The sequence below is a fragment of the Fundulus heteroclitus genome, unplaced genomic scaffold (assembly GCF_011125445.2).
Source record: "Fundulus heteroclitus isolate FHET01 unplaced genomic scaffold, MU-UCD_Fhet_4.1 scaffold_140, whole genome shotgun sequence".
NCBI lineage: Eukaryota > Metazoa > Chordata > Actinopteri > Cyprinodontiformes > Fundulidae > Fundulus > Fundulus heteroclitus.
The window spans coordinates 168,012-182,861 of NW_023396552.1; the positions used below are offsets into that span (position 1 = coordinate 168,012).

General features: G+C 43.6%; 1 protein-coding gene across 4 annotated transcripts in view; it reads right to left on the reverse strand.

Annotated features, from left to right (window-relative positions):
- nbeal2 (neurobeachin-like 2) overlaps positions 1-14,850 on the reverse strand; it is a 60,998-nt gene that overhangs the window by 16,440 nt on the left and 29,708 nt on the right. For 3 of the 4 annotated variants that reach the window (XM_021316431.2, XM_021316429.2, XM_021316430.2), the window contains 13 exons: positions 14,589-14,722; positions 12,463-12,622; positions 12,056-12,158; positions 11,800-11,950; positions 11,402-11,557; positions 10,581-10,740; positions 7,985-8,073; positions 7,183-7,893; positions 5,232-5,416; positions 4,986-5,142; positions 3,137-3,280; positions 1,650-1,973; positions 846-995 (listed from right to left, as the gene is read on the reverse strand). In XM_021316431.2, coding sequence (XP_021172106.2) covers positions 846-995; positions 1,650-1,973; positions 3,137-3,280; positions 4,986-5,142; positions 5,232-5,416; positions 7,183-7,893; positions 7,985-8,073; positions 10,581-10,740; positions 11,402-11,557; positions 11,800-11,950; positions 12,056-12,158; positions 12,463-12,622; positions 14,589-14,722 — 2,624 coding nt within the window. The remainder of the gene's footprint in view (positions 1-845; positions 996-1,649; positions 1,974-3,136; positions 3,281-4,985; positions 5,143-5,231; positions 5,417-7,182; positions 7,894-7,984; positions 8,074-10,580; positions 10,741-11,401; positions 11,558-11,799; positions 11,951-12,055; positions 12,159-12,462; positions 12,623-14,588; positions 14,723-14,850) is intronic. The other variant, XM_012862612.3, reaches the window with a different exon arrangement.

Below are 14,850 nucleotides of genomic sequence, written 5' to 3' on the forward strand. Positions count from 1 at the left end.
TAGGCCATTCTAACACGCTAATATGCTTTGATCTGAACTCTTCTCTTGTAGCTCTGCCTGTGTGTTCGGACGTGTCGTTCCGCTGGAAGGTGAAGCTCTGCCACAGTCTGGAGCGTTATGCAGCCTCTAACTGGTCTTCTTCCAGGGTTGCCAGGTATTTACAGTAGCTCCACCAATCTGTCCGTCCATTCCCACTAGCCTCCCACTTATGCATCCCCACAGCATGATGCTTCCATTTCTTTCTATGTTGGGGTGTTGTATTAAGTTTTCTTTCACACAAAACATTTGGCATTTCATTTTTGCCCCATGTGACCAGAGCTACTTCTTCCACGCGTTTACCGTTTCCCCTACATGGCTTGTGGTAAACTGCAACACGGGCTTGCCATGGCCTTCGTTCAACAATAGGGTTCTTCTCAACACCTAATAAAAAAAAAGACTAATTATTTGGTAAATGACAAGTTTTCTCGTTGACAGATACTCCGTGCAGCTCCTGCAGAGCATGAGTCTCTTGGCTGCTTCTCTGAACGATGCTTTTGTTTCCTGCTCCTGGTTGTTTTAGGCGGACAACTTTCTCCATGACCCGTCTCATACGTCCCATGGTCTTCATGTTGAACACATATGCATGCCACACTTTTTAGGTTCTGAACTTTAAAATGTTTTTAAATCACAATGTCCCTTCCAATTCACCTTTATGCACCTCCTCGTGTTGCTTAGTCATATAACACCCCCCCCCCCCCCCCACTGAGGTTTGTGGTTGTGACAAAGTGCATAAGAGTGTGGTGGAGGACCTGTGATGCTGCGGGCCCAACACGAACGAGTAGTTTTGCATCAAACTGTATTAGTACCTGGAACTTGGACTTGCTGTCAGACCTCTCTTTGTCCCGTTTATGCGCCGTACTCATTAGATCATCGAAGCAGGAGTTCCAGAAATTGGACATGATGTCATGACTCCGTCCAAATGTGTCCAGCTCGTACTGCTCCATGGCGGGCTGAACCTGGTGAACAGAGCGAACCGTAAAGGGAAACCTCAGGCAGGAGAATCCCAACTTTAACTTATTATTTGCTTCACTAGATTTGATTTTCAAAAAAAAAAAAAAAAAAAAGCTCTGCTCAGCTGTTCAAAACAAACACGCTGTCTCTATAAATAAACCCTGAGCGGACAGTTTATAAGCTCTCAGCGTTGGAGACCGGTGCCTTTTTTTAAAAACCTGTTTCAAACATTTGACTGCAGCCAAAGTTCTGCCACAGTACAAAATTTATCGTACACGGCCGAAGCCTAAACAAAGCAGATTTATGAGCAGGCGATGAACCCCAGCTCGGCTGGAGTGGAGCGTGTCTGTTTGGCGAGCAGTTTGCATCAGGATCTGAGCATAAACCTGAAGGAAAGTTTAAGGATCGTGATGTAAAGCAGCAAAAGTCTTTTGAAGAAAAAAAAATGCTTCGACTTTGCAGTAAATATCTCAGGAGCAATCTGGGAGCTAACAGGTCAGACCAGAAAAAAAAAAAATAATGTGTGTGCAGAGAATCTGACAAAGAACAGAGCGTGTCGTCTCTGGAAGACAGAGGAGCAGGCTCCATAAACTCCCTAAGCACAAGATAAATATCCAGCGTTTTTTTTTTAAATACACAAAGCCTGTCCAGACACAGACCTTCTGCTGGTAAAAGCTCTGCCACTCCATGGCGTTACAGTAAACCTTCAGGTCCTCGGCGAAGGTGGCGCTGCCGTTGGTGGTGGGCAGGTTGGGCAGGTGGCTCTGGAGGGCAACGGGGTCAGCGTGCTGGTCCAGCAGAGTCCTCATGATGGGCACCAGCTGGGAGAAAGTCTCCGAGCGACTGCCGTTTGTGTCGTCCGTTACGCCTCCTGGCCACAAGGGGGCGCCAAGCTTTCCCAGCAGGAAGCAGACCTCCTCCCAGCTCAGACAGAGCACAGTCTGGAGGAGGCTGTGGAGCTTCAAATAGGCCATCTCACACACCTGAACATGAGCAAAGACTAGTTGTTGTAGTTAACAAGAAGATAAAAGATAAACGTGTGACTTAATGTGTTTTTTTTAATGACGTTTATCAAAGATAATCGTAAAAGATATGTTTTAATACTTCAAAAATAATAACAATAAGTAGAATTTCAGCAAAGTAAAAATAAAATATAAACAAATCTCAGACTACATGAAGTAAAAGAAAAAGCTGGCATAACTAAAAAGGTGGCATCAAAAGGAAAACATAAATCCTGACAGGGAATTTGACAATAACAGCAATCATACAGTTAAGAAAAAGCAAATGATTTGTGAAACGTCTCCTGCTTTATTAGTGCTGTTTCCTTGTTTTCCCTTTTGTATTTCACACGATGTTACCTCACCGGGTTGCATTCAGTCGAGGTCTACAGAGCCCCGCTTTATTTGTGTCAGCTGCCTCAACCAAAGCAAGAGCTTGAATTTGAGACAAAGAGCCGCTTCATTCGTTCTTTGTCAACCCCAGCTTACCTTTCAAGCTTCGGACGAACAAGAAATATGTCTTAAATGAATCATTTATCAGTTCATCAGCAGCGAATAAAGCTTTCTCCCTGACCTTTCATTCAGAAAAAAAATGGTTCACTTTTCTATTCATTTTCCCAAGCCTGTTATATCCGATTTATTACGAGGACTGTTTCTATTGGTTAACTGAACTCTCCTCATGCTCCTCCATCATCAACCATAAGACCATTTAGCTGCAATGTTCAGGAGAGCCCTTTTAAACGTTCAAGAGGATTTAAAGTGACTTATAGATGAGCAAGGCAGCAGCATGTGAGGGAAACCCAGATGGTCAGTTTAATTTACGAGTGCTCCCTTTATTCCAAAGTCCTATAACAGTAGATGTCATAACTCACAGGGGAGCTGCCCTTTCATACTGAACACTCCCTAACAGGAATGACTGCAATGCCTTCGCAAAGAGAGCCATAGAAGGCTTGGTATTTCAACGGTCTTTATCTGAGCTCACTTATCAAGTTGAATACTTTAAGTCCCTGTCGACGTTTTTCAAAAAAAAAAAAAAAAAAAACTGCCTTCAGCTGATATTGATCTTTGAGGAGCCTGAGCTGTGAAAGTCAGGTGGGGTCATTTCGGGGTCTGTGTGCTCAACAGGTGGGATTGCGGGTGCGGCGGACCTGCGAGTTCTGCTGCTGGATGTATCCCATGATGATACGCAGGCCAATCTGGGCCATCTCCTTCAGCTCAGTGTTCCCAGGGCTGCCGGGGGTGCTGTGCCAGGCCTGCAACCTGTCCAGCAGGTTCACCACCCCTTCGAAGATCTGCAGCGAAACAACAGCCGTCAACAGAAGGACTCGGCACAGGAAGGCCAGACCTGTTTCCACGCCTTGCAATGAACCTTGGGTACACCCTTAAAACCCAACCTTGACTCAACCGTGACATTTGACCTAATGTTTAACAGTGACACCACCCAAAGACACTTCCAGTTAATAATGTGTTGCATTTACTGCCTTAGTCTGTGAAGAATGGAAAAACATTTACTTTGATGCCACTTTCAGGCAACAAATGTACTAAAAAAAAAGTTGACATGACATTGCCCAAACATTAAACATACTATTGAACATGCAGAGAGTTAATTAGAGCTTCATACCCAGTACAATGCTGTCTCAGCTCATCAAATAAATGGTGATAGCAGATATAGCCTGAGTAGGCCCAGTTTACAAAAGAAGATTTAATTTATAAAGGAAAAGCATCTATCTAAACCAACTGGGTCCAGTGTGGAATAGTAATTGCCCCAAAGCTTAATAACGGTCAATCAACCAAGCGGTACCAATAATTGGGAAAAAGTCTTTAACATTTGTGTGGAAAGGTTTTGAACAGTCTGTTAAAGGTCATACGACAGCATCTCAGTCAGATTTAAGTCCAGGCTTTTGACGAGGCCACTCCAACTCCTTCCTCTGGTTTGTTTTAAAAAATCATTCAGGGATCAATGTCCTGGTGCAAGTGTAGGAAGCCCTAATTTTGAAGTATACATACAGTATAGACTTTTTGGTACACCATGTATTGAACACAGACAGGCTCCACCAATTACACCAATTATATATAATATTTCATTGGACCGCCTTTAGCTTTGGTTACGACACACATTCGCTGTGGCATTGTTTCGATCAGCTTTTGCGATGTCACAAGATTTATTTCCACCCAGTGTTGCATTCATTTTTCACCAAGATCTTGCATTGATGGTTGTAGTTGCCCGCTACACAAAGTCTTCTCGAGCACAACCCAAAGATTCTCCACAGGGTTAAGGTCTGGAGTCTGTGGCGGCTGATCCATGAGTGAAAATGATGTCTCATGCTCCCTGAACCTCTCTTTCACAATTTGAGCCCGAAGAATCCTGGCATTGTCATCTAGGAATATGCCCATGCCTGGTATAACCTGGGATAAACTGGTCATTCAGTGCATTCAGGTAGTCAGCTGGCGTCATAGCACCACAGGCCTAGTGCCTACTGTACAAGCTCCTACAGGCGTGTACAGTAGGCACTAGGCCTGATAGGTAAATCATTTCCGGTCACATTATTTCCCCGAAGACGATGGGTCCCACTATCCTTCCAGTTTTTAATAATGCGTTGGACAGTTCTTAACCCAGTTTTTCTGCATTCTCCTTAGATGTTTTTTCTTGCTTGATGCCTGCCAATGATTTGACCCTTCTGACTCAGACTGTGTCGTTCCACATGGTTGTTCAAGAAATGAGAAACAACCCATTGCACCAGTTGGGGTTAAATAACTTGTTGCCAGCTGAAACATAATCGGCCATGCAGTAATTATCCGATGGGAGGCTCGTACCTATTTGCTTAGTTAAATCCAGGGGGAGATGTTTTTTTTGGCCAGCCAGTGTGTTTTTCTACAGATCGTGAATTAGATGTCAGACAGAAAATTGTTGTTGTCTCTAAGTCAACCAACCAGTTATAAAGAAGAAGACAAACAAATAAATAAAGAAGACAGTTGATCACAGGAAACATAAAGCACCTTCTCACTCCACAGCGTTCTGTTGTCCGTGCCCTCGGCAAACAGGAAGTCCTGCAGCAGCCGGAGGAGCCGGACCAGACTGGGACAGAAGGGCAGCGACACACCCTGGGCGTCCCTCAGGTCGGACAGGGAGGACTCCAGCATCATTTCCAAAAGACTGCCGGGAGCAGCAAGGCAAACACATTTAACATCGCATCCCATAACACTGTGAGAATAGGTTATCTGGTGAACATCTGCGGGACAGACCTGCGCTTGATCTCATCAGGAGGCCGAACCAGCTGGCAGGACGAGCCCAGTTTGGTGAGGACAGAGAACACCTGCCCCCTCTCCCGCCACACCACGTCCTCCGCCCCCTCGGCCCCGCTGCCACTCCATAGCACGGAGAAGACGATGTTGGTGAGCAGGTTGCACAGCTCCTCCTCGGGCGTCTGCTGGAGTCCAGACAGTCGTGTGTAAGAAAATGCTCTTTTCCACACAGTTAATCACATTTTATTGGGATTTTGTGTGACAGGGCAACACAAAACACCCGTTGGAGTTCTTTTGACTAATAAAAAGGGAAATAATGTGACATGCCTCGGTATTCACCCATCTTTACTCTGATACGCCTGAATGAAGTCTAATGCAACCGATCGATGAAACGTAGCTAGCTATTTAGCATCATGAAGACCAAGGGACACACCAGAAGATTTAAAATGAAGCTGAAGCGCAAGTTCAATCGAAGAAACTCATCGCCTGCCTCCATTCAGAGTCCGATCCGCCTCTGATGTGAGCCAATCAGCTACGAACCGCACCTCCATGAAGCCAATCAGCATCCCGCGCTCATCTTAAAAGCAACTTCAAATCCACGTCTCAGCCTGCTAACCAGCAAGCGCAAACGGATTGCATGTCGGATTTCGAATCAGATGTCCGATTCAACCCATCCCCAACCCCTTCTCCACAATCATAGCTGAGTTCATCTAGCTTCCAAGACGTTCCTCCATCCTCAACCCATCAGAGTGTTTTCTCCCTTCAGTCTTCAGCACTCCCTATCACCTCGTTATTGGTCCGGCAGAAGACCACCGTGTTGGGCCCGGTTCTGCCAGAGGTTTCTTCCCAAAGGGGAGTTTTTCCTCTCCACAGTCGCTTCAAGCTTGCTCATCATGGACAGTTCATGCAAACCTGTGTTTATCAAGTTGGACATCTATCTTAAACAGATCACCATATGGACTGAACAAACTTCTTCTATCTCCACTCCACCACCAGTTTCAGACCTGGGGGGGAAACATCCCTGTTCTCATACATCTACTTATGCATATTAAAGTATAATTCAGCATTAATGTTCCTGCCGAGGTCTGAGCGCCAAAGACTTAAAATATTGTGTCAATAAAATCCTTCTAATTGCCATTTCTTTCTCTGTGAGTTTTTCAGATTGAAATGAGTTTGGTTATTAAACATCTCACAGAGCCCTGATCGATCAATCCCCCCAAAATGGAAAGAGTCAGGAAAAACAGCGAACCAATCAGGAAATAGCAGGTGACCTTAACTGACAAACCAGGTGAACATTAATCAGAAAGCAGCCAAGAAAGCTGTGCTCGCTCTGGAGGAGCTGCAAAGGTCCACAGCTCAGGTAACGACACCTGCTGAACAGAAGAACTAATAGCCATGCATGCTAGCAACATGGCCACATGAGACCAAAATTGAAGTTTTGGGCCTAGATATGAAACGCTACGTGTGGAAGGAAACAAGGACGCCTCAGCAGCCTGCCCTGAACACAACATGGCTACAGGGAAACATGGTAGTGGCAGCTTCATGATGCGTGGATGTTCTTCTTCATGCGGGGACAGGAAAGCTGCTCAGAGTTGGTTAAAGGAAAGATGGAGCTAAAAACAGGACAATCCAGGAGGAAAACCTGTCAAATGCTGTAAAACACTTGAGACTGGAGCGGAGGTTTTCCGTCTCCGCGTATTCAAATCAGAAACATGAAAACAAAAAGGCTTGCATCTCAAACTGCAGTAAAAGACCAATGTTAAGGCTGCTTTAATACAAATCCACACCACATTTTCACATTACTTGCAAAGCATTAAATAAATAAAAATGGCAACCGTTTCTTCTTTCCCTTCCACCTCAAAATTAGGCGCCACCCTCTGCTGCCCTATCATATAAACCCATATTCGCCCCAGCGACAAAATGAAAAGTTCAGTGAAAGGCGGAGGTGTACCTGAGGGTTGGACGTGTTGGAGATGGTGTCTCCAGTGGGAGGGTCCGTCCCATAGCTGGTGTCATCCAGCACGTTAGACAAACTGGAGCTCTTCCTCGGCCTTAGCGGTGGGAATGGTTTGGAGTGCTCCAGAGGAGACGGCGTGTTGGTCAGGCTCCCTGCGGGGGTGTGCGCGCCGGCGTCCCCCATGCCTCCCAACTCCATATCGAAGGGCGACGTGCCGAACGGGGAGAGCGGCTGGTAGTCCCTTCCCTCGTCGTCCGGTCGAGGCGAGGCAATGTCCACCGGGTTGGAGGTGGAGGACGAGTGGCTCTCCTGATCCACCGAGTCAAACGACTTAAACTGAAGCGAGCCGCCGTAGCTCTTCAGCTGGCCTCCGCCTCCGCTGGGAGGCGACTGGGACAGATCAGAGAAGCCCTCCGAGATCTCCTGCTGAGCGCAGTTGTCCTCCTCCTCGTCCTCGATGTCCCGCGAGTTGCGGTAGTTCAGGTAGATGTCGGTGCGCGGCTCCTCCGCCACCACGGACTGCCCTCTGCGCAGGGGCGACCGTAAGCTGGGCGCGAAGGAGCCGGGGTCGCCGGGGTCGGCGATGGTCACGGCGTGGACTTCGTAGGACTCCTTCACGTAGAGTTTGGTCAGAACATCCTGCCAGCCGGGCTGCTTGGCGAGCTGCTTAACGTAATCCTCGTTGGAGTAGATCAGATGGAAGAGCTAGAGGGGATTTAGAAGACACAGAGGGTCATCTCGGGTTTGTCGGAGCTGAATTTGCCTACGATGAGATGCGAGATGCGAGAGGGCCGACCTTGCGACAGACGTCCAGCCGGACGGTGAGCTCAGCTCGATGGGACAGGCAGACGACAGCCAGCAGGTCTCTGAAATTAGGACTGGCATCTGTAGCAAACAGTAAAATGTGTTTACGAATGATTCCCTAACAGCACGCAATCATTAAATCGAGGACTTTTCAATAACACGAAAATCGTCAATTTTCGTGCCTAAAAAAGTAAGTAAGAATATTTCCAATTTGGAATAAATAGCACAGAAAAAATAAACTACTTTTTGCTGACCTTTAAAGCCATTTTCTTGTTCAAAATAGTATTTTTTTTGACGTTTTAAGAGATTAGTAAGGCTGAAGGAGCCATACCTATTGAAGAGTCTTCTCAAATATTGTTGTGTGGGAAGATTTTCAACAGACGACACAAACTGGTTAGATAAAAATCTTTTATTTTCATAACTACCACTTATCTTGGATCGCCAGTTTCAAAACTAAGTGAACTTCTGCTTTTGGTACTGGCTGGGACCTCTTTGTCAAGTGAATGCAGCTAAATATGTTTGCGGAGTGCTGATAAGTTCTGCTTGTGAGGCTGAGGGAACATCTGCTGAGTGAGAATCAGCTTTAGTTGTGGGAAGTTGGGTTTCTTTATATAAACTCCTCAGGGCCATGAATGATGTTTTATGCTGAACTAAGGTCAGGAGTTTGTTTTGGCTCGTCCAGATCACTGAGTTAGTTCTTCCTAATCCAGAGTTCTGCGACTTTTATGATCTAAAGAGCCATTTTTCCTCACTCCTTCGAATCAGCACCACCCTTTGATAACAAATGGGTAATTAAGTTTTAAAAGTACTTGATATTTAGGGTTACACAATATTTTGAAAACTTGCCACAGGAGTTAATTCAGGTGAATGCCACGATAACAATTTGCCTGGCTGGCAATAAGTAAACAAATGCCTAACTGAGCTGTGTTGATATCTTCCTGCTTTGGGTTCATAAAAAAATAAAACCCAGATAGACTATCCAGTTAAATCAGTTCAGTTCATTATTTGCATTGCATCAATATGGTTTTCTTGGAAAAGTTGCATCCATCTACTTCTGCGGTTTTAGGCATAAAATACTTTTGAAATAAGTTCACCCAAAATAACATCAGCAAATATCAACTAGGAGGATCATTTTTAATTTTTGTCATATTGATATTTAATATACGCTCTGTATATTTTATTCACATAATTTCTTAGATTTTGTTTTAAAAAAATCCTATTAATTGAGATTAATACACAAATTCATACACCAATATGCAGATCAGTATTAATAAATATTAATATGTTTCCTCATTGTGGGACAATAAAGGATTTCTTATCTAATATATTATGGTATTTTTAAAAATGATGAAATATACATATATTCCTTGTGGCCTTTCCCCTTTTCCAAATTCTTTGGAAATTTTAACGCCTCTGTTATTTCCTTTAAAACTCCTGCTCAGTTCTATAAGAATACTGCTCAAACGTATTAAGGGCCACTGTAGAGTGCCACAAAGAGCCAAATCCGGCACCGGAGCCGCCACTCGCAACTTTTCTGTTGTGGAAAAATTTAGTGTGTGTTTATGCGCGCTTCATTTCTGCCCAATATCTAAATTACATTTTTATTTCAGTATCCCGCTGTCCAGCCTCGCCATGTTTTCACTAACAAAAAAAAATAAAAAATAAAAAAACACAAGGTCTAGTGATGTTTGTAGAGAACTTGGTTTTATTTTTGTTTGTTTGCTCTGGCTTTGGCAAACTGAGCACCTCAATTTGTACCTAAGCATTGGCATTTTGAGACGACCCACTTCTATTTTGTTCCTGTAAACAATTAATTTCATATCCATGTATTAAATGGTAAATGGAGTTAACTTATATGGCACTTTTCCAGTCATACAGCCTTACGTTTCCGAGACAACTATGCTACCCATTGAGCAGCAGTCGTCCCTTAAACCACCCCCATCACCTCATTTTTCCTGGGTGTGAAGACTATTGATGAATTAAAGAGATAAATGATAATAAAATGCCCAGATCTGCTGTTTAACTTCTTGCCAAACCCCATTTCCCTGTTCAATCTCTGTTTTGGCCTGTCGTCACTTGCTAAATAAACAAATTACGACCTGTGATTGAACCAAGATATGTATGAGTTGCATCCTGGAGTCACATAATTAAATCTCCATACAGAAGACTACAAACAGATCGTAGAGAATGACTTTGAATCACTGACTGTCAAAGACGTCCTGAAGCCGGGGAAAACCGATGCGTGCCGAGTGTGAAAAGTCACGTCTTAATTGTACAAAATCTGACTCTGATTTAATAATCTGTGGCCAAACTTTTACAACAGCGTTGCTGTGGCCAGTTAAACAAACACCTTTCCTTGGTTGATGGGCATCAAGCAAGCAAAGAGCAGTCAGAATGAATCGTGACCAATAAAGAAAGAGATAATTTTTCTTACAAATAACTCTGTATGTTCATTTTAGGGGTGTAATTTACCGACATTCAAGACTATAAAATAACTCCTAAACTGTGTCCTTTACATTACCTGATTACATTACTGATACATTAGTCATAAATGTAAAATAAACGAATAAACCAAATGTTTGTATTACCTGTCGCAAGGACCTGCTCGTATAAACAGCGTACAGTAGTCATGGTTACAGGCATATCTTCAAGGAAGCAAACCAGCCCGAGGTAACCGAAATCCTTCAGCCTGATTCGTTGCTTGTTACGATCAGACAGTTTCTCACTCTTGAGGATTTTGTACAAAACCTGCAGCGAGACAAAAGGTTTCAGTTTATGTACGGGTTGAACCTCTAGAAATTTGGGCATCATCAAGAAAATTAATTTCAGCAACTCAGTCCAAGAAACACCTAGATTTCTTAAACATGGAGTGTTTATTTGTTGTAATTTTGATTATTATGGATTACAGTTAATGAATAACCAGAATTCCGTAGTACATAAGACCAATTGCAAAAGGATTTTTATAAAATGTACCACCCAACTTTCCATTATCACCCTTGGATACAGCATTAGGTGAAAAGCCTTTTCATCATTTTGTCGTCAGCCTCCCTAGTGATCGTCTACACCACAGCATAACATTTCTGTCACTTAAGACTCTTTTATTGGTTGCATGCATTTTTATTTTTTTTGCTCTCAGAGATTTTGAAAATCTTTTGAGAAACTAAATTTTGCATTTTCATTAGATGGAAGCCATAATCATCGAGATTAACAGAAACAAGCATTTTCTGAAAATATCCCTCTGCGTGTGATGAATCTTTAAAAAAAGGTGTCACATTTTAATTCAATTCACCGCAATAAATGACCTTTTCAATGACATTCAGTTTGCTGAGATGCCGCCTTAGTCACACAGCGATCTTTACTTCGTAACGGATTGGTAATAGCCGGAAGAGGCGGTGTCGGTTGTTCTCACCCTGAACACCCTCTCTCTGGCCTCGTCCCCAAAGCTCGGGGTGAGCAGCAGGCTGTACAGCTGCTCCACGCCCCACTCCAGCAGCACGGCCTGCACCTGCTCCCGGGGAGGGCTGCTCCTCAGGAGCTCGTACAGCACATCCAGGGCCTTCACCACCTGATAGACAGGGAGTTTACAAAGCAATAGGAATGAGGGCGGGTAAAAAAAAAAAAAAAAAAGAGTATGAAGGAAAAGAGAAGATAAAAAAATCTAGAAGCCAAAGGAAGAAAGCTCAGATGAAAAACGAGTGTTTAACCGAGATTAAGTCATGCCAATAAAATAAATTTAAAAAAAAAGGTCAAAAGATTGCAATATCCAACTGCTGGAAGAGAAACAGCAATAAAGCATCTCGATATTACCTGCTGCTCCTCTCCGACCGACACGATGTAGGCGAGGACGCTGTGGAGCTCCTCTGGCGTCGGAGACTTGAGGAACTCTTTCAGCAGCGAAAACAGAGACGTCTGGATGGTCTGTTTCTCATCAGACAGAGGGCTGCCATCCTGCTCCACACTGCGGCCAAAACATTTGACGTTAGGGCGATGAATGGAGACGAAAGACGCGACTAAACCGAATTCAAACAGGTCGCATCGGGGGGCTTTGGTGTGCCTCGCTAACCTGTAGTATGTCCGAATGGTGTCCAGGAGGTACTGGACCCCATACTTCCTCTTCATGCGCTGCTTGCTCTTATTTATCACAGATGACAGATATTGCACGTGTGCTTCAGAGGAGAGAGAGAGGAGAGGGGGGCGGAAAAAACACAGTCATCCCACCTCTGGCTGACATTTAGAAATGTCAAATCATGTTGTAAGGTTGTGTTGAGAAAGAGCTGCAATTTAAAAGGATATTGAAGTAATGCACCCTAGATCCTGAACCTGAGAATTTAAAGTGTTCTACGTCCATCACTATGTTCACCAGACTGCTTTTGGTCCTGCTGTGTTAATACAGACAGCTCTGGCTTACATGCAAAGCTTCACAGGTTTAATTAGTAAGAGAAAGGGGAGGAGGGGCTACTGCCACCTTACCCAAACAAACAGCAAAGTGGCTTCTGGTCCAGATGCGGAAGTTGAATAGCAGGTGTTGGTAGAGCTGCTGCAGGAGCGAGCTGTTGCCCTCGTTGAAAACCTGCTCCAGCAGGAGCTGGCAGGCCAAGAGAACGTTCATGTCCATCATGGTGCCTGGAACCTGCAGCAGATCCAGAGAGGAACGAAGTTTTAACTCAATCACAGTCAGTTCACGCTCAGGTCTATTACACTCTGTAGCATGGTAGCTAGCTTATTGGGACGTTTGAAGCTAATGAAGTCCTTCATTCTTCCGAGTCAGCATGCTTTAGAAATGTAACATGCATTTTTTTTTTTTGCATATTTGCACCCAGATAAAAAAATCGGTAAAAAGCCCTAAAATCATTTAGTTTTAATTGCAGTAGCAAAATCCACCAGTAAAAAATCTTGAAAAATACAACCTTTAATTTTTGTACGCTTATTCAGTAGTGAAGAAAAGATAAGAAATTATTTATTTATTTATATTAGTTTATGAAGTTTTTCTTTAGTAACCGACTCTTTACATTTTTCTATTTGTTCAGAAGGATCAAGAACCTTTTACTTAGTAATCTATCCCTTCTTGTTTTGTTTTGACGAGACGCATACGTCCATTTCTATTGGGCACTTTTCAAAAAAGGGGAATTAGAGAACCGGTCAATCAAGAACAGCTGATGTTTGTGTTAGTTTCATAAATCACAAAAAATACGTCTATATCTAGAGTCAGAGCAATGAATAAAAAGTTTAAAACAACTGGATACGTGACAAACGAGGTTGGACGAGGAACCAAGTTCATACTGCCGCTACGCACTGTGGTGTTTCTCTTCCAAAGAAGTTGGGAACCATTGAATGGCATCAAATTTTGGGGCCTCAGCAAGAAAACAAAACAATTGTTTGTGAGGCATGGTTTCAGCGGGGGAATGATCCAAAACGGCCAAACCAACACAGATATGGTTCGCCAGGCAAACTCAACCCTCTTTCATTACCTTCTCAGTCCCCAGACCCAAACACTACATGTGGGGCAAGAGAGAGGAACCAAAACTTAAGACGATCTAAGAGATCTGGCAAAGAGAGAAGATCTCACTCCCTTTAACATTGCAAAATGTTATTGCTGCCCTGTTGGCAAAAGTTTTTTTTTTGTTGACAACAGGAGAGTAAAAAATAACGACACCTCTAATATGTATTTGTTACCGTTGGTTTTTTTGTCCTCCACTGAATTCATCTAATTGAATTAGGTTTTTATTGTGCAGAGCGAGAGCACACGGCTGCAATAAAAGCTGACCTTATTTTGCCGCTTTTCAGGGAAGCTAATAAAAGTATGCAAATGCTCGTGTGCATCTTTTCCACAGCCAAATGTGGAAACACCAAACGATTCAAAAGACACACAGTGGTTTCCATACAGGATGCTCCACCTTCACAACATGCATTTCAACATATCCTGCCCGTCTGCATGCACGTCTCTGCTGCACTGATACGAGGCACGACTGCATCAAATCGGCGAAAAGCAAAACGAGCGCTTAGTCCCACCCTGAGCATTGACCAATGGCTACAAACGCTGAACTTTTCACAGCAAAACATAAGCGTTGCCTTTGATTCCTCAGCATCTTATTCAGCTCATATTTGCCCCAGTTTCTATGCAGAATTGAGTCCAACTAACTTGGAAGCTAAGAGTTTTTTTTTTTTTTTTTACCAAAACAGAACCAAGACAACAGCAAAGTTTTAGGATAAGGTTTCATGATTACAAAAACCAAATTAGTGAAATAAATTGCACCTTAGTCTGTTTATTGTCATCCTCACTGTGTCTCACTTGTATTCTAACTTAATTCTCCTAAAGTTAAAAACTGTTTTAAACAAAAGCCTGCTTCTTTATCACTTGTTCTTATTCATAACGAAACGACGCATAGTCTGCAATAACTGTCCCACACGTGCGTTTCAAAACAGTCATTCTGATAGGCCACTGCTGTTTCAGCAACTCCATAACCATTCATTACAAAGCAATTATTCTGCAACATTGCGGAGGGGGTGGGAAAAAAGGTCAGATGTTCACTTTCAGATGCTAATCAGCACTTTGTGCGCTTAAGTTTCTGGAACAAGTTGCCGTGTGCGGGACCTACAGTGCTGAGCATGGCACCGATGATGCTGGGCCCGTGGCACTGCAGCAGGCTCTCCTGATTGACGGGGTGATGACGAATCAGGTTTTTCACCATCAGCAGGAAGGCGGCGATGCTGTTTCTCTCAAGTCGGCCTTCTGAGAAAAATAAAAAGAGGGCAAAATGGGGTTTAAGATTTCCTGTGTACGCCGCAGATATTTCTGCATTACAAAGCACTTCGCAGACATCACATCTCAAGACGAGTCAGAATTCCACGGTAACATCT